Source organism: Hyaena hyaena, unplaced genomic scaffold, assembly GCF_003009895.1.
Source record: "Hyaena hyaena isolate Hyena2069 unplaced genomic scaffold, ASM300989v1 scaffold_388, whole genome shotgun sequence".
In the NCBI taxonomy this organism is placed as follows: domain Eukaryota; kingdom Metazoa; phylum Chordata; class Mammalia; order Carnivora; family Hyaenidae; genus Hyaena; species Hyaena hyaena.
Genome location: NW_024081021.1, coordinates 632,085 through 657,593, shown reverse-complemented (window position 1 = coordinate 657,593; position 25,509 = coordinate 632,085). Strand labels below are relative to the sequence as shown.

General features: G+C 45.4%; 1 protein-coding gene across 1 annotated transcript in view; it reads right to left on the bottom strand.

The window, feature by feature from the left end:
• Positions 1–21,912, bottom strand: part of GALM (galactose mutarotase) — a 52,718-nt gene extending 30,806 nt beyond the window's left edge. Inside the window, exons 1-4 of the mRNA XM_039251238.1 lie at positions 21,655–21,912; positions 12,281–12,435; positions 7,810–8,016; positions 2,510–2,591 (exon numbers count right to left, since the gene is read on the bottom strand). Of these exons, the coding sequence (XP_039107169.1) occupies positions 2,510–2,591; positions 7,810–8,016; positions 12,281–12,435; positions 21,655–21,844 (634 nt within the window). The 5' untranslated portion in view covers positions 21,845–21,912. The remainder of the gene's footprint in view (positions 1–2,509; positions 2,592–7,809; positions 8,017–12,280; positions 12,436–21,654) is intronic.
• Positions 21,913–25,509: the final 3,597 nt, after the last annotated feature.

The following is a 25,509-nucleotide window of genomic DNA, read 5'->3' as shown; positions in this document are numbered from 1 at the left end:
GGCATGGAGACCACTTAAAAAAAAAAAAGTACATCTCTGTATAACCATCCTTTCCCTAATGTTAACATCATACATAACCACAGTACAATGATCACAACTAAGAAATTCACATTGGTACAATACTATTAGCTGAACTACACACTTCACTAGAATTTCACCAGTGTTCCCACTAATGTCCTTTTTCTGGCTCAGGATCTAGTCCAGGATTCTCACTTAGTTTTCCTATCTCCTTGGTCTATTCTGTGACCAGTCTTCAGTCTTGCTTTGTCTTTCATGACCTTCACACTATTGAAGAATACCGATTAGTTATTTTGTAGACTGTCCCTCAATTGGGTTCATGTGATGCCTTCTCCTGAATGGAATGAGGTTAGGCATTTTTGACAGACTATCACACAATGTCCTTTTTCAGTACATCATACAAGGAAGACACAATACATCTTATTACTGGTGATGTAAAACTTGATTATTTGGTTAAGATGGTGCCCTTGGCTTCAAGTCGCTCATATTCTATCATTCTACGTTCTTTATTAGCAGAGATGGCAACCAAAATAGTAGCACCCTTTCACAGGGTGGGAACAGAGAGAAAGGCCTTCCTGACCTTCCACATGGAGCAGCCAGCAGATGGGCTTATGGAGGGCTGGGGCTCTGAGCAGATACCCAAGGGGGCGGAACACAGGACATTAATGGTTGGGCCAAGGGGCTCCGAGGTAATACCTCCACATTGCCATCAAGCAGGAGATCTTGGCCAGCCCAGGGGTGGCAAGCGGGCAGCCCTTCTTCCCGGGGCAAAGGGGCTGATGAGCAAGTGTTTGTGTGTTTCTGGATTTCTCTTCTTTTCTTTTATCCTCTACTTTTGTTTACTTTGTTTTTTTTTTTAATTTTTTAATGTTTTTTTTTTATTTTTTTTTATTTCTAGGAGAGAGAGAGAGACAGCGTGAGCAGGGGAGGGTCAGAGAGAGAGGGAGTCACAGGCTGAAACAGGCTCCAGGCTCTGAGCTGGCAGTCAGCACAGAGCCTGACGCGGGGCTCGAACCCACGAACCGCGAGATCATGACCTAAGCGAAAGTCGGACGCTTAACCGACTAAGCCACCCAGGCGCCGCTTTTTTAAATTTTTTAAATGTTTGTTTCATTTTTGAGAGAGAGAGAGAGAGAAAGAGAGACAGAGCATGAGTGGGGAAGGGGCAGAGAGAGAAGACACAGAATCCGAAGCAGGCTCCAGGCTCTGAGCTGTGAGCACAGAGCCTGACGCGAGGCTCGAACTCACAAACCATGAGACCATGACCTGAGCCAAAGTTGGATGCTTAACCAACTGAGCCACTCAGACACCCCACTTTGGTTTTCTTTGACTAAGACTTCTACACTTAACTTCATCTTAGATTTTAATGAAATCCGAATAAGAATATTTATTTACTGTTTTGGGAGTAATTACTTAAAGTGAATTTCCATAAGCTGACACAAATAGCAGCGCCCCTGCCAGCCATCTTGCCGTCATCCATCTGTCCCCTGGAGGCAGATGGTGGTGCACCTATGATCTAGTACAAATCCACACCACTTAATCCTGGAGACAACACAGGAACCAAGGTTTGTTCGCTTTGTTTCTTTCTTCCTTCCTCCCTCCCTCCCTTCCTTCCTTTCTTTCCTCCTTGTTTTCAACTGAGATATAATCCACATACCACAAAATTCACTCGTTTAAAATGCACAATTCAGTAGTGTTTAGTATATTTGTAAGATTGCACTACCATCACCACTATTGAATTACAGAATCTTTTCATCACCCCAAAAAGAAATCTTGTATCCACCGGCGCTCCCCATTACCCTCTGTCCCCAAGTCCTGGAAACCCCTGATCTACTTTCTATCTCCACAGATTTGCCTATTTGAACCAAGGCAGTTTTGTCCCAAATAATAATAACAAAGATCATCTCAATCCAGTTAGCCTAGGAGATGCACACATACACCCATAAGGTTTGATTCTGGCAATACCTCACTTTCCCTTTTGATACTTTGGCCTCGCCATGCTACCCCATTCCCCTAACTGTGTCTCAGAGGTGACATATGCATTTATCTTTCCCAGGGCACAACCTTTCATCCTCCATCAAAAGCCACATTGTGTTCTATCAGTGTCTCGCATGGGTGAGGCAATGTTTAGGTAAATTTATCTCTGCTAAGGTGCTAAGAAGTACCAGATTTACATTTTAGTGGAGAATTTTTGCTGTCTAAGGCTCAGCTAGGGATGGCCATATGACCCAGTTTGTTTAGAACTGTCCCAGTTGATGCCTGTTGCCCTGGCTTAATTATTAATAGCATCCCCTTTTCTTCTCAGTGGTGTCCTGGTTTGGGTGTTTAATTATATGGTCCCCCAACCATAACCAACATAAATGACTAATCATGGTAATTTACAGGCATGTTGGCAGGCCAACAGAAAATAAATTTAGGTAAATGAAGTTTCGATGTTCCTCCAATCACACCCCAGCTCTGCGTTCCCATAAAGAAGTTTAAATTCACCAACCTGTAGGAATCAAGGTTTCATCCACAGGCAAAAAGGCATCAGCTTCTATAGTGACTTCATGGTCATAGATGTTTGGGGAACCCTAGGAAGGAAAGGTAGAGAAAGAAAAGATTTAATGGTTAGTCTTATTTTACTTTTTTTCTCCTGGAAGGAGAACCAGGAGAGGGCTTTTGCTAAGTGAATGCTCAAAACTAAGCTAACCTAGTGGCTCTCAATTGGGGATGATTTTGCCATAGGGCAAAACCTGACAATGTCTGGAGACATTTTTGACGGTCATGATTGGGGATGGTAACGCTCCTGGCATCTTGTGGGAAGAGGCCAGCAATTCTGCTAAACACTGTAGGGTTCCCATCCCTGCACCAAAGAAATTATCTGACCCAACATGTCCATATGCTTGGGTTGAGAAACCCTGAGCTAAGTCACACTGAAAGCCCTGCTGGGTTCCTGAGAGGCAAGCAGAGGGAGGCGGAGCCCTGCAGGTTAACTGAAATGGATCCTCTAATCAGAAAGACTCAGGCCCCCACAGGGGCGCCTGGGTGGCTCAGTAGGTTAAGCAGCCGACTTCAGCTTAGGTCATGATCTCACAGTTCGTGGGTTTGAGCCCTGCATTGGGCTCTGTGCTGAGAGCTCAGAGCCTGGAGCATGTTTCAGATTCTGTGTCTCCCTCTCTCTCTGCCCCTCCCCTGCTCATGCTCTGTCTCTCTCGCTCTCTTTCTCCCTCTCAAAAATAAACAAACATTAAAGAAAAGAAAAGAAACAGAAAGACTCAGGCCTCCACAATCAAATGGAGTTGTCCTGAGGAGAAGTGCCAGGATTTTAGAGACCATGAGAATTTATGTCTAAACATGCCAGAAATCGCTTTAATTACACTCCACGGAGGCTCTGTTTCTGAAGAACTGCCATAGTCTTGCGTTCTCCAGTGGGTACCTGTAGGCAAGGGAAGGAGTGGACGGGGTAGGTGGGGCGGGGTGGAGGGGATGGCAGGAGATGGGGAGACAAGGCCAGGCCTCTGCCCGTAGTCTTTCCTTTAGCCACTTGTTTGGTCCCTGTTCTGACCTGAGAAGGTGGGTCCAGAACGGGAAGGGTCTGCACCACCACCCAGAGCAGCTCTAGACTAGAGGGGTCCCTCTCTTGCTTGGCTCCCCCTACCACCATCCCCTCAGGCCTTGGTGGTACCACCAGCACTGAAGAGGCCTCTGGGGCTGAGGGGAGCGGAGATGAGGGAAGAGAACTGGGGGCTGTTTCCTTGGCTCTATCTGCTCAGGACTCCGGCGAAGGCTGGGTAATATTCCATTGTACGAATGTATCACAGTCTGTTTATCCATTCTCCTATGGACAGACTTTTGCTTGTTCCCAGCTTTTTAAGATGATGAATAAAGCTGCTTCAGAATTTTCTTTTTCTGTGTGATTTTTAGCACTAGGGCAGGAAGCAAATGATTCTATCATACACCAAATCAATTGCCAAGTCTAGGAGGTTAGGAAGAAGCCTGGGGGAGACGGAAAGGAATATGTATTAGACAGCCACTCTCTTAATGGGCCCTGGGTCACAAAGCGGCACCTACATTCCTTTATTAAAGGGAAGCATGCTTCATTTTATGGTTCTTCTGACCTGGAATAATGCAATGATCCACTTCAGTGGAATATTACTGCTGGATTCATTTCCTTTCTAGGCTGATGAAAACCTGGCCAGAAATGCTGATCCACCAACAGATCTTGAGGCCTATCTTTGGGTTCAGTGTTTGTTTTGGTCAACTTTGCTCAAGCTGCTACAGGCTCAGAACATTAACCATTTATAGAGCTCATTATGGGCTGCAGGGTTTGTTTGGTTTTTTTCATGCATTGCCACCACCACTGCCTTAATTCAGCTGTCATCACCTCTAGCAGGATAGCATGGACACTATCATACTACCCAAAAGCCATAGCAACTCCTTTATGGAACCCTCCTTTTTCTCTGGAGGAACCCTGCCTCGTTGATTCATCCTATGCTAGGCCGTATACTCAGGGAAAGGGCTCCCTCCCCAGTCCCACCGGGTAAATATTGATTGGCCTAAGCCAGTCATGGCAGCCTAATTCCCTTGCTGGTGATTAGGTTAGGCGGGGCACAGGACACACTTCTGGCCCGTGAAATGTGAGGGAAAGGCTGCTGGGGAGCTTCCGGGGAAAGTTCTGTTTATTCTTCAGTAGAACATTAGAGATATGAAGAAAGGAATAGGTTCTTTTTTGTCTCTGGATGTGACTCTATGAAGTAGTGATTCCTGGGGCTGAGGCAGCCATCTTGTGACCGTTAGAGAATGAGCCTGAAGACAAAAGCCAAAACTGAAGCAGCAGAATGGAAAGGCGGAAGAACTCAGGTCCGTGCTGACATACCTACCTAGTCATACTGGAACCAGCACTATTGGTTTTTTTTTTTTTTTTTTTAAAGTAAACGCATTTTATTTTATTTTATTTTTTTAATGTTTTATTTATTTCTAGGAGAGAGAGAGACAGCGTGAGCAGGGGAGGGTCAGAGAGAGAGGGAGTCACAGACTGAAATAGGCTCCAGGCTCTGAGCTGGCAGTCAGCACAGAGCCCGACGCGGGGCTCGAACCCACGAACCGCGAGATCATGACCTAAGCGAAAGTCGGACACTTAACCGACTAAGCCACCCAGGCACCCCTGGAACCAGCACTATTGATTTTCATCTCAAATTCCCCAAGGCTGCTTTCATAGCTCTTTGGGTAAAGTTTAAATTAAAAAAAAAAAAATGTTGCCCAGTTTGGGGTTAGATAAGGAAGGAACACCAACAACAAAAGCCCAACTAACCTGCAACCTACATGCCTTTTCCATTCTTTGAGGATGAGTTCTCTCCTCCCTCCAGGCCTCCAACACTCAAACTTAAAAGTGATGAGTCACAATTGGGCCCCAAGTAGCACAAACATACTGCTTCTTAAATAACAAATAAACAAAAAGAAAATAATATAAGATAAACTGACCACTTTAAATGATCAAGATTTGAGCTATTTCCCTGGGAAGGGTTTAAGACATACAGTAGCGCTGGGGCGCCTGGGGGCTCTGTCGGTTTGAGTGTCTGACTTGGCTCAGGTCATGATCTCACGGTTTGTGGGTTCGAGCTGACAGCTCTGAACCTAGAGCCTGCTTTAGATTCTGTATCTCCCCCTCTCTCTGTTCCTTCCGTACTTATGCTCGCTCGCTCTCGCTCTCTCTCTCTCTCTCTCCTCTCTCAAAAATAAATAAATAAACATTCAAAAGTGCTTTCCTGGGTAGGGTAAGAGATGTTCTGAAGATGCAGAGGCCCTTTGACCCCAGGCCTTGTGAATGACTACCCACTCTTGTTGGAGTGCTCCCCAAAAGGCTGATGGCTCCCTCCTATCCTCAACCCTGAGGCTAGTGGCTGAGGGTTCGAGCTGCATTCACTAAGCCAGTACACAGAAGGGGGTTAACACTGACCACCCTTCTGGGTGGGGTCCGTGCTCTGTGAGAGTCCTCCTGCCAGGTAAATGGAAAGAGCTTCAGTGAATGTTACGTTCCCATTTTGTCTCCTTGATTGGAATACATTGACTGGTGTAATATTTCATGCATAATATCTTTTCATTTTTGTTTGTTTGTTTATTTATGAGAGTCAGAGAGACAGCGCGAGCAGGGGAGGGTCAGAGAGAGAGGGAGACACAGAATCCAAAGACAGGCTCCAGGCTCTGAGCTGTCAGCACAGAGCCTGACGCAGGGCTCGAACCCACGAACCGTGAGATCACGACCTGAGCCGAAGTCAGACGCTTAACCGACTGAGCCGCCCAGGCACCCCCATATTTTCTTTTCTATCTCTGAATCTATTTCTTTAGGCCACTTCCAACCCATTATAGAATAGGATATCTTCCACGTACAAAAATGTGAAGAACAGTAAAAAACCACCATGATCTACTACCTATACAAACCCACTAATATTTTATTCTATTTCTGTCAGGTTTCTTGTGAGCTCATTATAAAAAGTAGAGTGTTTAAAGGGCGTCTCGGTGGCTCGGTTGGTTAAGTGTCTAACTCTTGATCTCAGCTCAAGTCTTGATCTCAGGGTCATGAGTTCAAGCCCCCAGTTGGCCTACTTAAAATAAAAAAGTGGGGTCATTATGCACATTATTTCAGGGCCTCTTATGACTGGGCATGTTTGTTTAGCTTTTGGGTTGTTGTTGTTGTTTCATGTTTATTTAGTTTTTGAGAATGAGTGCAAGCCAGGGAGGGGCAGAGAGAGAGAGACACACACACACAGAATCTAAAACAGGCTCTAGGCCGTGAGCTGTCAGCGCAGAGCCTGATGTGGGGCTCGAACTCACCAACCGTGAGATCATGACCTGAGCCAAAGTTGGATGCTTAACCGACTGAGCCACCCAGGAGCCCCGGGGTTTGGTGTTTTTAAGATCTTAAGGAGCGTGGCAGAAGTTTCTGAGGATAAGGAATAGACAAGTTTATAATCCTCTTTATTTTTAAAGGGAGAACTTTGGAAATTACATAAGAACCAATTAATTCGTGCTATTTGAAAAAAATCCTAGAAAAAAAATCAGCACATTGTCAGCAGACTCCTAAAAGAGTGTAAAAATGCAAGATATTACTAGTTGGCTGTGAACATCATCTTGTGCTTGGAAATTATGCCAAAGTGATTCAAGCAAGTATCCTCTTTAGATGAAGAGGAAGTCATAGAGCCTACAGAGTTTAGCTAAACTTTTTACTCTGCCTCATGCAGCAGCCTCCTCAACAAGCTAAAATATTACCATTAGTTGGAAGTAAGGTAGTGTGGAGGGCATTACCTAGGAGGGGTGGGAGTGTCTCTGTACCCCTCTTGGGGGGGGGTTCTGCAGCAGAGACACACAAATGTTGGTGGCACAACCAGAGGGGCTGAGCCAGGCACATTTCTTAAGTTCCAAAGGTGCAAAGTGGCTTAACTGGAAGGAATTTGGGGGGAGTAGGCATGGAATGAGGAAGCAAACGCAAGCTCACGTTGCAGTTAGATGAGAGAGAGTTCTTGAAATAGCTGGTCACTTGTCTGAACGTGTGGGAAAGAGATGATTCTCTGGGTCATATAGTGCACTCATTCCATCTTTCTCTGTAGCTTCCATTTACTGAGCACTTACTATGAGCCAGCTGCTTTGCCAGGCATTTTGCCTCATCACCAGGGCGACCCCATTGCCAGACTCAGTCTATTCTGGGTTGGTCTATCCAGCGACTCCCCCGGTCATTCCACAAAGCACGTGGCAGGAGAGAGGAGGCAAGTTACATTTTATACCGCAGCAGGGAGCGGGTGTAAGTTCTCTTACCTGGCCTGCCAGGTTGAAATAAGAATGATTGGTCAGATTGACCGGAGTGGTCCGACTGGCCTGTGCTCGGTAGTTGACCGTAAGCTCCCCACCATCCAGCGTGTATGTCACCCAGACTTTCAACTCTCCAGGGTAACCTTCCTCACCATCTGGACTGACCCTCGAGAATTGGACACCATTTGACAGCACCTGAGGGGTCCAGACGACCTAGGAAAAAAAGTGTTTTCAAAGCTGTTAAGTCATTGCAATCTCAAACTAAACGCCACATTTCAATAATTAGAGACAGTGGCTTCTAGGAAGAGAAATGGTTATATGATCTTTAAGATGTTGGAATAATAGCTTGGGTTTTGATTATTCTAAAATTTTGTTTTATACCACAAAAGTAGATTTCGAGAGAATTTTTTTCCTCTTTACCTACTCCCCTTCCCCATACTCTTTCTCCTTAAATTTATACGTATGTGCCCTACAATATTTTCTTCTTTTTAAAAATTTTTTTTTAATGTTTTATTTATTTCTAGGAAAGAGAGAGAGAGACAGCGTGAGCAGGGGAGGGTCAGAGAGAGAGGGAATCACAGACTCTGAAACAGCCTCCAGGCTCTGAGCTGGCAGTCAGCACAGAGCCCGACGCGGGGCTCGAACCCACGAACCGCGAGATCATGACCTAAGCGAAAGTCGGACGCTTAACCGACTAAGCCACCCAGGCGCCCCTAAAATATTTTCTTCTTATCCTTCTTTAAAAGGTTATTTTTATCTTGATGCCCCATTCTGATAAATGTCATACAGCAGTATCTGCTCACAGTATTAAAGATGATCTTAATAAGTCAGCCCCTCTCTCCCAGGGAAGTATTGTTTATGAATATTTATTTAAAAAAGGGGTGTCTGGGTGGCTCAGTTGGATAAGGGTCCAACTTTGGCTCAGGTCATGATCCCACAGTTTGTGGGTTCGAGCCCCAGTGTAGGGCTTTGTGCTGACAGCTCAGAGCCTAGAGTCTGTTTCAGATTCTATCTGTCTGTCTCTCTGCCCCTCCCTGGCTCTCACTCTCGCTCTCTCATAAAGAAACATTAAAAAAAATTTTTTTAAAAAGGTAAGAGAGCTGGGACTCAGAAAGAATATACTGCTTTTCTAGCATCTTCCAGCTAGGAAGACAGTGGATTTGAACTCAGTGGTCTGATCCTGAGCTTGTTTCCTTATTCTCTATTATCCGAGGACACCATGTGCAGATAGTCACAAGTCCTTTTGCTGATGCGAGATCTTTGTTCAGTGCTCACCAGCCACTGACCTGGTGCTTACATAAATAATTTTGTTTTGTTTTTAAAGTTTATTTATTTACTTAGAGAGAGAGCTGGGGAGGGGCAAAGCGGGGGGGAGAGGGAATTCCAAGCAGGCTCCACCCTGGCAGTGTGGGGCTTGAACTCATGAGTCACAAGATCATGATCTGAGCCGAAACCTAGTGTTGGACGCTCAACTGACTGAGCCACCCAGGCGCCCCTACATAAATCATTTTGTAGGGTAAGGATTTGGCAGAACCACATGAAATGACTGTCTTTGTAGGTCAAAACAGTTGAACACTGGCAATATCAAACGGCTCCAACTAATACTATGACCCCATTTTATAGACGAGCAAATTGAGTTCAGTGGCATTAACTTGCCTACTCCTACCTCCCACGTGCCAGGGGAGTGGAGTAGAACCCTGTCATGCTCCGTGCCCATTGTTTTGAGGGGGAGGGGGATCTTGTTTAAAGTCATACATGTCATTAGTGACATAAGTAGGATTGAAACTCAGGCCTGGCAGTCTACACCATTCCACATCTTCATTTCAGCGAATGTTTTGTTTGTATTTCCTTTTTTTAACAGCAGACTTGAGGCCACACACCGTCATGCCAAATAGACCTGAAAGATAATAATTTCTGTGGGCCACAGGAATGGCTCTGCCCGCCGGCTCCTGGCACGGCCTGCATCTCTCACTGACGTTGAGTGAGCCCACATTCACCAGGAAGGAGAGCCCAGCAGGAGCGGAGGTCTCTGCCTTCACCTACGGTGAGAGCAGCTGGTATCTGAAACAAATTCACTGACCTTAGTGAAAAATTAATTTTACACCCTAGTTATCGCCCAGAAACGTTGAACTTTCAAGATGCTTAAAATATAAAGCCGGTTATAGGCATGACTCAAAAAAGAAAAAGAATCCCCCAAATGGAAAATTTTAGGAATAAAATATTTAAAATAAAATGTTCTTAGCTTGCTACGTAGTTTTTGTCCTTCAGAAAAAGAATGCAGCAGAAAGTTTTTTCGTGGAAACCAGTATTATCAGATGAATGTCATTCTGTGGGAAGTAAAATTCCTATTCATGGGAAAGCATTCCAGGCCCTGCAGTTTCCACATTTCCTGAAAATTTCCATGTTTGCATCTTTAGGCCTACTCACATGCCGTCTCTACTCCTGTTATTCAAATTTCATCTTTCATCTTTTAAATGTTTATTCATTTTTGAAAAGGAGAGAGAGAGTGAGCGCACACGTGCGTGTAGTGGGGGAGGGGCAGAGGGAGAAGGGGACAGAGGATCTGACGCGGGCTCTGCGCTGACAGCAGAGAGTCCTATGTGGGGCTCGAACATATGAACCATGAGATCATGACCAGAGCCAAGTTGGACACTCAACTGACTGAGCCACCCAGGCTACCCTCAGATTTCATCTTTTAAAAAAATCTGTTGATATAAATAGAAAATGACATACCTATAAGCCAATGATCATTCAGTGATTGTCGTGATGAAATACAGCCTGAAACAAAGTTCCCCTCGCACTGCTCATGTTACTGCAGGAAAGCTTATAGTTCAAAGGCTTTCAGTATCCCTACTAAAACATGCCAAGTCTTTCTCTACCCCGTCTGGGCTTCGGCATCAACGCAGCCATGCTCTCCAGTATCTACTTACTAAATGAAATGCCATTCTTTCTTCAAGGGTGGTTCAAATCCTACTTCCTCAATTGCTATTAATCCATCCACACCCAGGTCCTACAGCACACCACTGGCATCCGTGTTACGGGGCTTGTTGCCTGTAACAGCTATGTACATAAGGGTCTGGCTCCCTCGCTCTACTGGAGTCTCAGGAATGGCCACCATATTACGCCCTCCCAACCCCCCCCCGCCCCGTTTCCCCGAAGGGGCTCGGTAGGCACGGTGCACTCATGATCTTGCTATGTTCTCATAGGGCACACGTGTCCGACAATCTCACAGAAAACACTACAGTGAATAGAAGGAACAGGAACAAGTAGAACAGGTGCTCTGAAGATCCCTGTTAGAACAGAGCTGGGCCCAGCCTCCTCAGGAGGAAAGTCCTCATGCCCTGGACCTGGCTTGTTCCCTAGTATCCCGGGACAGAGGCTCTGTCTTGCCGTCATGCCTTCCTGGTGTGAGTTGCTTAATCATGGAGGAAAGGGGAACAGATGAGGCAGTGTGGTTCTAGGCCACAGACAGGAAGTTGGTGAAACGGGGAAGACAGTGACCAACTTCCTTCAACAGGACAGGTGGCAGTAAGTAAGCAGCAGAAAAGGAGAAACTGTGATCTTTAACCACCATACACGTTCCTGTATTTTCTGGCTCTTCTCTGGGAAATAAACTGGGTGGTATCACTGAAAGGAGAGTTAGCTACCAAGATCACCTCCCTCAAAATTAGACTAGTTAGAGAGTCACGGGGCGGGGGGGGGGGGGGGGGGGGGCGGTAACCCGCAGACTCCCACACAGCTGGGAAGCAGGCCAGGCATTTCTACCTCAGAGGGAAGGTGTTTGAGCAATTAGCTTTCCCAACCTTATTTCTCCAAGGATTCACTTAGGGACTGGGACTCTTACTGTGGAAAGAGGTGACTGGGGAGAATCTGAGGTACTTTTTGAGGCATGAGGCACTTCAGGGGAAGGGTAGGCCTGGTTGTGGCACCACCCTGCCAGGTAAGGGGCCTCAACAACAGTTTCAGGGGTGGAGGGGGGGTTGGGAGCACATTATAGCAGCTGGGGGACACCAGTAGTATTAGTGTGGAAATGAGGGCTTCAGGTCGGGCAGCTCAACTTAGGAGTTATATGGCCTTTCATATCCTCAGACTTCTCATTTGGTGATAATACAGGGTTCTAGAAAGGATACAGATAATAGGTCAAAATGCCTTGGACAGTAAGTGGTAAGCCACTTTTCTGTTGCGCCTAAGGTCAACCGGACTTCCTGATCCAGACGCTGTGAGAAAGTCATTCTCTCTCTTTTCCAGGTCAAGGGCTGTCACCCTTTCACTAAGGGCCCCCCTGCCTGTTACAGTCAGATGAGCTACAGAAGGACGGGTCCGGGAATAGGGCTCCCCTCCACCACTGGACCGGCCTCTTTCCTGTATCATGCGTTTGTTATAGGGCCAAGGGTGGAGCCTGGCAAACAGAAGGTGTGTTTGAAGGAGCTTTGTGAAGTGCTCCAGGTGAGGACTGTGTCCAGTGCCCCCGACTCACCTTATCAAACCCCCTGACTCCTCCATGCAGACTGTTGGGCCCATTGTTAATGGCCAGCTTGTACTCCTTCCCGTCCACCGTGAAGGTTCCTTTGGCAATTCGGTTTGCAACCCTGCCAACCACGGCCCCAAAGTAAGGCTGCTTTTGGAGGTACCCTGTGGGGACATGGGATGGAGGGCATGGGGTCAAAGTGTTTTTTAAAACTTCAAACCTCTCACAGCTTGTGGGTTCGAGCCCTGCGTCAGGCTCTGTGCTGACAGCTCAGAGCCTGGAGCCTGCTTCAGATTCTTTGTCTCCCTCTCTCTGCCCCTCCCCTGCTCACATTCTGTCTCTTTCAAAAGTAAACAAACATTAAAAAATAATAATAATAAAATAAAACTTCAAACCAAAGGTGAGGCTCATAGTACTGCCCACCAATTTCTTCCTTCCTTCCTTCCTTCCTTCCTTCCTTCCTTCCTTCCTTCCTTCCTTCCTTCCTTCCTTTCTCTTTCTCCCTCTCTCTCTTTTTTCTTTCTTTCTTTCTTGAGCACACAGTAAGCAAGAGGCACAGAGGAGAAAAAAGAATCCCAAGAGGGGCAGAGAGAGAGAGAAGTAGGGCTTACCCCAAGCAGAGCTCGTGCTCACCCGCTGTGGGACTCAAACTCATGAACCATGAGGTCATGACTTGAGCTGAGGTCAGATGCTTAACAACTGAGCCACCCAGGTGTGCCCCCCCCCCCGCCCCAGCTTTCTTTTGAGAGAAACTGAAAGTAGTAATAACTTGGGCATATCCAAACCCTCAGGGAAACACAGAAAAATGCTGTTCTTTACACACGACCTTGCCCCTTTCCAAAAGTAATGCATGTTCTTTATAAACATTTTGAAAAAATTTTATAAAGCACAAAGAAATAAAAAAATGTTTTCATGTTTATTTACTTACTTTGAGAGAGACAGAGTGCAAGGAGGAATGAAGCAGCGAGAGAGGGAGAGAGAAAAAATCCAAGAAGGCTCCATGCTGCCAGCACAGAGCCTGATGCGGGGCTTGAACCCACAAACTGAGATCATGACCTGAGCTGAAAGCAGGAGTCAGACCCTTAATCGACTGGGCCACCCAGGCACCCCAAAGCACAAAGAAATTTCAATCATCCAATCTCATCACTAGAGAGAACCACTGTCAATATTCTTATGTATATCTCCCTGCCATCTTTTATGGATGCGTGTGCTTTTCTTCTTCTCTATAAAAATGGAGTCTTAATATGCCTGCTGCTTTGTAATCTGCTCTTTTCTAGGCCAGTCAATTTCCTTCATCATATTCTTGTGTAGTCTTGAGAAGAACCTATCTTACTCTTCTTTCTCTTTTTATTTTTTTTAAAATAATACAGTTACTTCATCAAACTATCCTTTAAAGAGCATTAAACAAATATATAGGGTTTGTCAAAGGAAATACAGGACACCCAGTTGAATCTGAATTGCAAGTAAACAATAAATAATTTTTTGGTATAAGCATGTCCATATTATTATCATACTTGAGACTTACTTAACACCTCAAAACCATTTGTTGGGGCGCCTAGCTGTCTCAGTCCAAGGAGTGTGTGACTCTTGATCTTGGGGTCATGAGTTCGAGCCCCATGTTTGGTATAGAGATTACGTAAATAAATGAATAAATTAAAACTTTTTTTAGAAGTTTAAAGAAACCAACACATCTCCCATTTGTTTTTCACTCAGACGTCCTTGGAATTCTGTCCTCCTTTCCTATAGTTCTTTGTATTCATCCCATCTCTGTTGATAGAAGAAACTGCAGTTCAAGCCTATGAACTCTTTCTACCATGGCTGGAGGGGCTCTCAGACCCTGAACCGTTCACCCAGTTACAGGCTCCCATTACTCAACTGGCTGGGCATGAGTGAAATATTAGTCACTCTCTTCCAGGTCTTTCCTGGTTCACTCCTTTGCTAACCTGAAGGTTCTCAGAGGCTGTCCGTGAACTATCATAAGAGCTAACACCAAGTTCTTCCTAAGACTCAGCTACTTTCTAACTACATTTCACTCATTTCATCTTCAGGATACTCCTACAAGGTAGACACTGTTATATACCCTCATTTTACAGATGTGGAAACTGAGGACAGAAAAGTTAAGTAACTTGCTCCAAACACACAGATCATTATCAGAAGAACCTGGGTTTGAACATACAGTCTGGCTCCTGAGTTCTTGTTCTGTCTTTCTCTTTTTTAATATTTATTTTTGAGAGAGAGAGAGACAGAGACAGAGAATGAGCAGGGGAGGGGCAGAGAGTATCTGAAGCAGGCTCCGGCTCTGAGCTGTCAGCACAGAGCCCGACACGGGGCTCAAACTCACGACCCGTGAGATCATGACCTGAGCCACATTCAGCCGCTTAACTGACTGAGTCGTCCAGGTGCCCCAAGGCAGGGTTGTGTGTTTGTGTGTGCGTGTAACTAAACAAGATGATTTTAACCTTGCTGTGAAAAAGCAAAGGGCCAAAATAGTTATAAAATTTCGAAGAAAACAACATGAGTGAAGATCCTAAGACTCACTAAGTTAAGGCAGTGTGGTGTTGGCCAGAACGAGACAAACAGACCGATGGAACAGAAGAGACAACCCCAGACAGGTCCTGTACCTGTGAGGACCTGAAACGTGACAGAGGTGACACACAGATCCGTGGAGAAAGAATGAAACCAAGAGTCGGACTCCTGACTTGACTGAGCTGCCCTGGCGGCCCACAAGTTCTTGTTCTTAAGCATCACATTATGTGAAAAGCACAAGGCTGTCTGGTGAATTGCGCTGACTACCATCTCTTAGCACAGGCCAGACTGACCTCTCCACCTGCTTCCCCCTCCTTCCTCTCCCTCCCCTCCCTCCTCTTTCTGAAGATGCAGCTTTAAAACTCCTTCCACTGTATAACCGAAAGGAGTTCCAAAGGGCCAAGTAACCTTCTTTTGGTTTTACTTCATCTACTGTTGTTTTCTTTTTATTTTTTTAATTGATTTCTGAGACAGAGCCAGCATGAGCAGGGGAGGGTCAGAGAGAGAGGGAGACACAGAATCTGAAACAGGCTCCAGGCTCTGAGCTAGCTGTCAGCATAGAGCCCGACTCGGAGCTCGAACCCACGAACCCCGAGATCATGACCTGAGCCGAAGTTGGATGCTTAACTGACTGAGCCACCCAGGCGCCCCTATTTTTATTTTTTTAAGAGTTTATTTTTAAGTAATCTTTACGCCTAACATGAGTGTTGAACTTACAACCCCGAGATCAAGAGTCACACGCTCTACCGACTGAGCCAGCCAGGAGCTTCGTATTTTGTTTTTAGTAGACTCTATTTTTTAGAGCAGTTTTAGGTTTACAGTAAAATTAAGCAGAAGGCACAGATTTCCTAGATACCCTCCATCCTAACACATGGATAGCCTCTCCCATTATCAACACCTCCCCCCATCAAAGAGACACATTTCTAGTAACTGATGATCCTATGTTGACATATCATTATCAAACACACTCTTGGTGTTACACATTCTGTGGGTTTGGACAAATGAATAATGATATGTATCCATCATTATAACATCATACAGAGTATTTTCACGGCCCTAAAGATCTTCTCTGCTCTGCCTATGCATCCCTCCTGTCCCCCCAACCCCTGGCAACCACAGATTTTTTTACTGCCCCCAGAAATGTACCTTTTTCAGAATGTCATAGTTGGCATTGTATACTTCATAGCCCTTTCAGATGGGCTTCTTTCACTGAGTAATATAGCATTTTAGGTTCCTCCCTGTCTTTTCATGGCTTGATGGCTCATTTCTTTTTCGCACTGAGTAATATTCCATTGCCCGGACGTACCACAGTTTATTTGTCCTTTCCCCTACCAAAGGGCATCTGGTTGCTTGTTTTGGTAATTATGAACAAAGCTGCGATAAACACCTGTGTGCAGATTTTTGTGTGGACGTAAGTTTTTAACTCTTTTGAGTAACTACCAAGAAGCATGACTGCTTGATCATATGGTTAGAATGTGTTTAGTTTTGTACGAAGCAAGCAAACTGTCTCGCAGAGCGGCGGTCCCATCTCGCATTCCCACCAGCAACGAATGAGAGTTCGTGTTGCTCCACATCCTCGCCAGCATCTGGTGATGTCAGTGTCCTGGATTTTGGCCATTCTGATAGGACCTCCCTATTGTTTGAATTTGTATTTCCTTGAGGAGGTATATCGTGGACCATTCGTCTGCTTTTCCCGAGCTAAAAAAATGTGAAGAAAAGCAGAATTTTTGTTCAAAAATTATTTGGCTGAATCTACTTTTGATTCCTACCCTGATCCATTCAACAAACGTACAGAGTCCCCACTCTGCCAGCCACACGCTCGGCTCCGAAGACAGTGACAAATTCAACAGCCAAGCTGGTGGGTCCTGGGCTTGAAGAATTCCCTCGGAAGGGACCGCTTTCTGGCAACAGTAAATAGCCCACGGAGGGAAGAAGCACTCTCAGTCCTTGGTTTAGATGAAGAGTTTTTAACAACTAATCCGTGGGGACAGCAGAAACCATCGCTCTCAGCTGTCTTTGAAAAACTCTTCAAAACAAGTGCATGTTATTTGTTTTGAAGACATTAGTATCTTCATAAGTCACTCAGCTTTTATATCCAATCAGAATGACAAAGACTGACATTCCCCGAATTCTGAATAGGACATGACGATAAAGCTTGTTTTCAAATGCAGAAAATACTGTTTTCCATGAAAAAGGGCAAAGTTTCTAGGGCAAGCCATGAATGAGGATTTTTTTCGATTGTTGATGTGTGATAAAGGGTAGAGGAAAAGGCTGTCCCTTTTCCTGGGCAAAGGACTGGCCAGAGTATATTAATAAATCCTTAACCAGCAGCGATACGGACCTTTCTACTCCTCTAACCTCCCACGGACCCCAGCTCTGCTATCCACCTCGTTCGTACGGCCTACACTTCAGCCGGAGTGCCCTAAAAGTGTGAAATAAAAGTACCTACTATTTCCAATCTAAACTTCTACAACCTGTTTTCTGAGGAAAACAAACATCACTTTAACTGACAAGCACTTTAATTGTCCCCAGTATTTCATATATTTTCAAATTGCTGCTGGCTGTCCACATGGATCCTGATGCTCTTTTTCGCAGTATTAACCAAGTGAGGTAAAACGCCCAAGTTGTGTGAAGGACGACATTTGGGGGCAGGGAAAGAAAGGAGATAAAAACGATTGATTGCTCACTACGGTCAGACGCCATCACAGCCAAGTAGCACATTTAGTCCTCATTACCCATTAGTTAAGGTGAAGAAATATGTCTGGGGAGGTTAAATAACTTTAAGGGAGAAAGCAGAGATTGAAGCCAGGAACCCCCAATACTCCTACAAGGGCATCTGCAAGACTAGACTGCAGTTTCTGAACTGCTCCCTTTTCCTCTACCCACTATGGGCCGGGGTTTTCTAAAAGCACTATGTCTATATTTTCTATTTTTTCCATAATGACTCTCATGGCAGTAATAGCCGGGTGTGTGGTGGTAACCAGAGGGAAGATGAAGGGCGAGAGTAGCACAGATTGTGTGGGTAGGTTGTTTAAACCTGCGGCTTATAGGCAAATAGTCTCATCACAGATTTTGAAAGAAGTCATAATGACTGTGGGTGGGGCATGAAGAGGAAAAGCATTTTTAAATATTTTAGGTACAAAAAAAAAATGGCAGAACAATTCACAGGAGGCATTGGTGACTTTTCCAGGCTGTAACTAAAAGATCGTATGATTTACCTCTTTAGAATTCTACAGAAGAAAGATCTCATTTTCCCAGGGAGAAACGGAGCCATTCTGACCTCGGGTCATGGCCATGATCCAAGCAGTTGATATAATCTATCTGGGAAACTGGAGACAGTTCACATCTAACCTGGCAATTAAAAAGGACCATGTTTCACGGAATTATACATGCTTAGCTCCTCCCTGTGGCTCAAAATATTTTGGGGGCATAGTAATGTCAAGATAACCCCTTATTCTGTCATGTCTTGTAGCTTTAAATGATTCACCTCAGGTTTGTTTATATAACGTCTATACACTCAGATATTTGAAAAGAATGGACAGTGAAAATAAAGTCTCCTTCTTACCCCTGCATCCCAGTAACCAGAGTCCTCTCTTGAAGACAGTCACTGTTGCCAATTTCTTTTTTTTTTAAGATTTTATTTTTTAAAGTAATTTCTTTTTGTTTAATTTTTTTCTTAATGTTTTATTTATTTCTGAGAGAGAGCGTGAGCAGAGGAGGGTCAGTGAGAGAGGGAGGTACAGAACCTGAAACAGCTTCCAGGCTCTGAGCTGGCTGTCAGCACATAGCCCGATGTGGGTCTCGAACCCACGAACTGTGAGATCATGACCTGAGCCGAAGTTGTTCACTTAACCGACTGAGCCACCCAGGCGCCCCTATTTTTTAAAGTAATTTCTATGCCCAACATGGGGCTCAAACTCACAACCCCAAGATCGAGAGTCACACAGTCTGCCAAGTGAGGTCTCCCAAACGTTGCCAATTTCTTAACATGGGTTTTAACACACAAGAATGATCAAAACAGTAGCAGAGTCCCATTTCACACTATTCTGACCAAGACAAGTATGCTTCCTGTTATGACATACATGACGTCTTCTTTTATCTTTAGCAGTATCTACCTTTGTGGAAAGAATTTACAAAAAACCTGAGAGACAGGAGTGCAGAAAGGGAACAAGGGGCCTCTTTCAATAGCCATGATGATGGCTGCTGCACATATTAGAAAGCATTACTTGATATTCCAAGGGCTTTTTTCCAGCTTCTCCTCTTCTGAAAATAACTTGCTTTCCTTCTAGAATAAATAATTCAATCATCTAAAATATAGCATAGGAATGAGCATCTAGAATATTTTGGATGCTTTGATTCAACTTGGCATTTTGTGAAGTCTGTGATGTATACTAATAAGAAAATGCCATTTAACATTCTCAAGAGATGTTACTAACATGGAGGGCAATAAAACACACGTTAGATCACTATAATCTGGGGAGATCGATTTCTTTTCTCCCTTTTAAGAACATTTGGGGATAATACCTTCTTCATCCAGACTCCCCCAAGAGTCACGGACTTACAGAGACAACTCCACTGTATTAATGCCCTCACAAAACCAACACTTCAGTGCCTAATCAGACACCGGTGCTATTGCACTATTAGGTATTTACCCAAAGGATACAAAAATACAGATTCGAAGGGGCACAATCGCCCCAGTGTTTACAGCAGCACTGTCAACAACAGCCAAACTATGGAGAGAGCCCAAACCTCCATCTGATGAGTGAATGAAGAAGATGTGGTCTGTATACACAATGGAATATTACTCAGCCATCAAAGAAATGAAATCTTGCCATTTGCAATGACACGGATGAAACTAGAGTGTATTCTGCTAAGCGCCGTAAGTCAGAGAAAGACAAACACCATATGGTTTCACTCAAGTGGGATTTAAGAGACAAAACAGATGACATATGGGGAAGGGGGAGAAGAGAAGGAAGGGAAACAAACCAGAAGAGACTCCTAACAAGGGAGAACAAACTGAGGGTTGAAGGGAGGGGGGGTGGGAGGGGAATGGGTTAGATGAGTGATGGGTACTAAGGAGGGCAATTGTGATGAGCACTGGGTGTTGTACCTAAGTGATGAATCGGTGAATTCTACTCCTAAAACCAATATTGCACCGATACTAACTAACAACAACAACAAAGACATGGGGGGGGGGGGCGGCCATCATGGCGTCATGGTACACATTTCATAAGAATTCCACAAAGACGTTTTGTATTTTGAGAGCCATGTGACCCTTATATCAGAACTAACACTGGTAAGGAGTGAGAGTTGTGAATGCGTGTGTGTAGAGGTGCAGAGGGAGGGCCATGTCTCCAGAATGGCCGAGATGGAAATGAGGCACTAAAAGCAGAGGCCGACAGCTCAGCATCTCCAAAGCTTTGCTGGCTCTGGAATTCTAGGCCGTATGTCCAATTCTTCGACTCCACTGGGCAGTTTTGCACCAGCCAAGTAATCTCTTTGTGATTCTGTGTCAGCCTGGAAAATAGTTATGGTACTAACAGAGAGAGGTGACTCAGCAAAATCATTCTAAAGAATTCTTTTGTCAACTCTCTTGCCTTTTGACTGAACACAGAGGATCTGAACCTCCACCAAAGAAAACCAACACTCAAGAGTTTTCTGTTAACTTCTAACCATGAGCCATGTTACATATCTAAAGAACCAAACAGATAGAAAGACACAACTAAAGAAAAACCTCAAACCTCCCCTCTAGCCGATTTTGCCCACGCCCCTACCACTGAGCAAAGGGTACTCAGTTTCAAGCAGTTTCCTTTTGCCAACTTTATTTCAGACCTCATCTCCTGTCTGGCTACACAGTAGTGTCGAGATATAGCACTGTGGTCCCTTTCCTTTGTTAAGATCAAACTGCAACTGTAATGATTTTTCAATGCGATTATTTGGCTAGTGTCTAACACCTCCCCGACCCCTTCCCCCCAGCAAAAGTGCCAGCCCTGTGAGGGTGAGGACCTTGTCTGTCTGTATGAAGTAACTGAATGTACAGTTTGTGAATGCATGGATTAATACATGAACCTAATTGCCCCATGAAACCCATAAATGAGTTGGTCTTCTGCTTGGTTGGTTCCTGGGCAGCCAGCGGGCGCTGGGCGCTATGTCATACCAGGCTGGGTGGCTAAGCTGTCTGCACCCACTAAGCCACGTCCAGACGCCTTTCTCAGACAATCAGGGCTCAAGGAGAATCTGATGAAGGAGAGAGGAAGTAGAAGAGGCAGGTCTTGGATTGTACTACAGAAAGAACACTAGGCAAGACCTGGAAGCCACACCCCCTCTAGCCAGCTTTGCCCTCCCTTTGCCCTCACATATCTGGCAGTTCAAAGATCGCTGCAGTTTGCTGGGGTTTTATCCTACCCTCGACTATTTTTTTTAAATGTTTATTTATTTGAGAGAGAGACAGAGCGGGAGCAGGGGAAGGGCAGAGAGAGAGAGGAAGACACAGAATCTGAAGCAGGGTCCAGCTGTGAACTCACCAACTTCAAGATCATGACCTGAGCCAGACTCTGATGCTTAACCGACTGAGCCACCCAGGCGCCCCCGACCCTCAACTATTCTAAATTAATTAAGGCAAAGCCTGAATGGACAACCAGAGGCCAAGTCCTAGAGCTGTTTCCATTTGTGTCTTTTTCAGAGCACAGGATGGAAACACAGTGGGTCTGCCGGCTGCAAACACTCCCGATGGTGACGAGGGTGACGAGCTCGGGTACTTGCCCTGGATCCTGGCCGCCTGCAGCTCGATCGGGGGCGTGTGCGGGAGGGCTGGGGGTCCGGGGCCACCCCGCAGCCCGGGGCAGAATTCAACCCACCTTCCAACTCTGCAAAGCCGAGCACCACATCGGACGCCCTGCCCTGCCTGTCTTTGACCTCCAGGGCCGTAATGGTGCAGCCCCAGGAGATGATGTCCACTTTCAGCAGGTCTGACTGCAGCTGGAACTTCTCCACTGTCCCTGCCCCTGAGGGCAGGTCTCCAAACACGGCTCTAGTCACCGTAACCATGAGGAAAGCGTGGGGACGTGCAGCTACTCCCGGCCCTTCCAACTCCAGCCTCCTAACCTGGAGTGCCAGAAGTTTACTGGAGAAGGGGCGGGACACGGCCCAGACTCCTCCCCTTCCTTGCCTGGATTGGGGGAGTGGCCACTCCTGCAAAAAATACCCTCTGGAGACTTTCTAAATCTTTCCTTTGCCTGAGGGTGACATGGAGGCAAAATTTCCAGACGGGGTTTTCCTTTGCTAACTCTGGCTGCATTGCATGTCGGGAGTGGTAGTCTTTGGAAGGTGAAATTGCATTTTGGGGCCTGTAGTTTTTCTAAACCCAAATCCTGAACCTGCTGGATTCGGCCCTTTCTCTGGCTCAGGGTTCTCAACAGGCAGTGAGCTAGCAGTTCGTTAACGTTGGTGGCTGACTTTCAAATAAAATGCTGGAAAATGCAGAGCAGAGTTAGAGACAGGTGAATGTTGGGGGGGAGAGTTCTGGTTTTAAGCTAACTCTGATCTAGAGGAGAAAGAAATACAGAGGTAATTTAGACAAGGGGTAAAATAATGGCAGGCGTCTCTGCACACTCCCTGAAGATTCATCCTGTTTGTCCCACGCAGTGAAAACTCTGGACACGTTAGTGCTGGAGCCGCTGCCCAAAGGCTCTCCTGGCTTGGGTCTGGAGTAGCAGCCTGGAGGATCTGGTGTAGTTACATGGAGGCGATCAGAGGCAGCCTCTGACTTTCTTTTCCTCGGGGAACTGGGGAAGGGCCTTGAGGACCTACCCCATCTTCTTCCTGAAGTCTAAAGTTCCTTTAAAAAGGGATTAAGGGAGTATTTATCGAGATTCCCCTAAATGTCACTCCCGTACTTTTATTATCTCCTTTCCACAAGCAGAAAAAGGCTTTAAGTAGATACCGATGGGAGATGAAAAGACAAGCAGACCATTACATAACTGCCATGCTTTCTGAGTGCCTCAGAATCATCTGAGCTTTTTTCAAGAATGTGTATTTCCAGGCCCGTCCCTGGAATTTCTTTTTCTGTGAGTCTAGGGCAAGACTCAGGAATCTGTCTTTTTCACAGGTTTCCTGGGTTATTCTAATGCAGATTACCTGGGACCAGACTTTGAGAAGAACTGCTCAACAATTGGGTGACTAATCTTAGATTTTTTCCCCCAAATAGGCTCTGACAGCATACGACTAAGATAGAGTTCTTAACGGCCTTAATAGGATTGCCAGATAAAATATAGGTGCCCGTGTACTTCTTTGCTAAAGGTGTCAACTCTAGACAGTACTGGGTCTAGGAAGGGGGAGGATGCTGGAAGCTGGATGTGTTTTACGTGATGGCCTTCATACTCCTCTTGGCTTGGCGCTGCTTTTGGTTTGGTTTCTAGATACTTTTGGGGGGATCCAAATGGACTGTGGTGAGCGCCAAAATGCATCTGTGATTAGGAAATTAGGAGACTTGGGATCGTGTTCCTGGAATCAGAAGTGAATAAAACATAATTGCCTCCCAGCCCTTTCTGTCTGTCGTTGGAAGGAATACTTAGCATTCTTGCCGCAAGCCTCAATTCTCATTCATGAAGCGGGGGACCCGCAAGCAAGGGGGAAAAGAGAGCTTGCAGCCGGCTTTAGTGAAGGGCTCTAGCGAAGCGTAACACATGATAACAAAAAGACCCAAACAAGTCAAATTACAGCCTGCGCCACACTCACACAATAACCGATCACACTCTTGCATGCTGCTTCATCAGAAATTCTCATAAACTCTGCAGTCTTCAGCAGCCCACTTAACATTTGTGGCTGATTCATATACGAGCCCTTTCGGCAATGCTGTGTTAGCACGGATGTCTCAGAGCCTCTTCTGTGGGCAGGAAGACTGCATTTTCTTTTCTCAGCCCCCAGTTCTCAATGTTCTGCCAAGCTCATGTTGCCACAGAAAGAGACAAATGCATTTGAACGGCCAAAGCCAGGTGTCACTCGGGGAGATAGTGTAGCTAGGCGTGGTGGAAAATGAAACATACCATGATGTCTCTCGAAGATTTAAGAAGTACATTTCATTTCATTTTCCTTTCACTTTTTTTAAAAATATTTTTTAATTTTTTAAATGTTTTTATTTATTTCTGAGAGAGAGAGAGACACAGCGTGAGCAGGGGAGGGTCAGAGAGAGAGGGAGATATAGAATCTGAAGCAGGCTCCAGGCTCTAAGCTGGCTGTCAGCACAGAGCCCAACGTGGGACTTGAACCCACGAACCGTGAGATCATGACCTGAGCCAAAGTCGGACGCTTAACCAACTGAGTCACCCAGGCACCCCTTTCCCTTCACTCTTAAGCGCTGAACATATTGTCATAAATAGGACTACCTTGTGCTAGGTCAGCCGTCAGGCTCAAACCTTGGCTTTTCTTACCAAGATACCCCATTTTCCTAGTCCCACAGTGACACTCTAAAGGAGTATTTGTGCACTTGGGGCCCCTGGCTGCCTCCGTCAGTAGAGCATGCAGCTCTTGATCTCAGGGGTGTGAGTTCAAGCCCTACGTTGGGTGCGGAGCCTACTTAAAAAAATAAAAATTAAAAAAATATAAAGGAATATTTGTGCACTTAAAAAAAGGGAAGAAGATGAAGCACCCTAAAGCTAAGGAAATATTCTCCATCTCCAAGGTTGGATTGGGTCAGAAGCCAGGTAGTGCCTTTGAAAATGAAGCATCCTCAAGCTTGAGGAAGTATTTCTTTTTATTTTGGGGGTGGGAGGGTGAGGTCATGAGGTAAAGAGTGAAGGAACTGTGACATTTATGTCAAGAGGAGTTACTTAAAGCAGCGCCTGGGTGGCTCAGCTGGTCAAGCATCTGACTCTTGATTTAGGCTGGGGTCATGATCTCACAGTCTTGTGGCTCTGCGCTGCACTGACAGCAGGGATCTTGCTTGGGATTCTCCCCGTCTCTCTGCCCCTTCCCTGTTCACACTCTGTCTGATTCTCTCAAAATAAATAAATAAGTAAACAAAACAAACAAACAAAGAGGAGTTACTTAAAGTGGGTAGCTTTTCTTTCAACCAGAGAGTGAAGACTCAGGTTGGACAGGTCGAGAATGAAGTCAGTTTCTCTTCTCTGCTGAAGGTTAGTCCCCAAAGCTGAGTGCTTGGGGAGCCAGGAAGGAGGAGATCTGAGCCTTTGGACCCTGGGCTCTGCCTCCTCATTCTACAAAGACACTGCAGGTGTACTGTTCCTGGGACCTGTCAGACCCGAGGCCCGTGGAGAGGGCTCCAAAGCTTTAAGCTGTTGACAAGCTGCTTAACTCTCTGAACTGTAATAATAAAACCAACTCACGATACCTCACGGTTTGTCTATAAGGAGACCCAGAATAGATTCTCTTTAGTTAATAGGTTATCCTTTTCCTGTTCTCTTTCTCGTTGCTCTGAACTCGAATGGCACTTCATTGGGTGATCCAACCATGCAATACCTTAGATGGTTCTTTTTCTTTCCATGAGCACATTTTGTTGTTATTGTTTAGTCAACATTTGGCTCACCGGCTCCATATTGTGACTCACAAATGTTTTGTAACGCAAACACTACACTTGGTTTCAGTAAAACTCTGGCAATTTTAGATGCCTGGTAAATAACTGTTGAATGAATACATGATACATTCATATTTATAATGTCATAGTAGATAATTGGCTCTGATCTCAGAAAACCTGG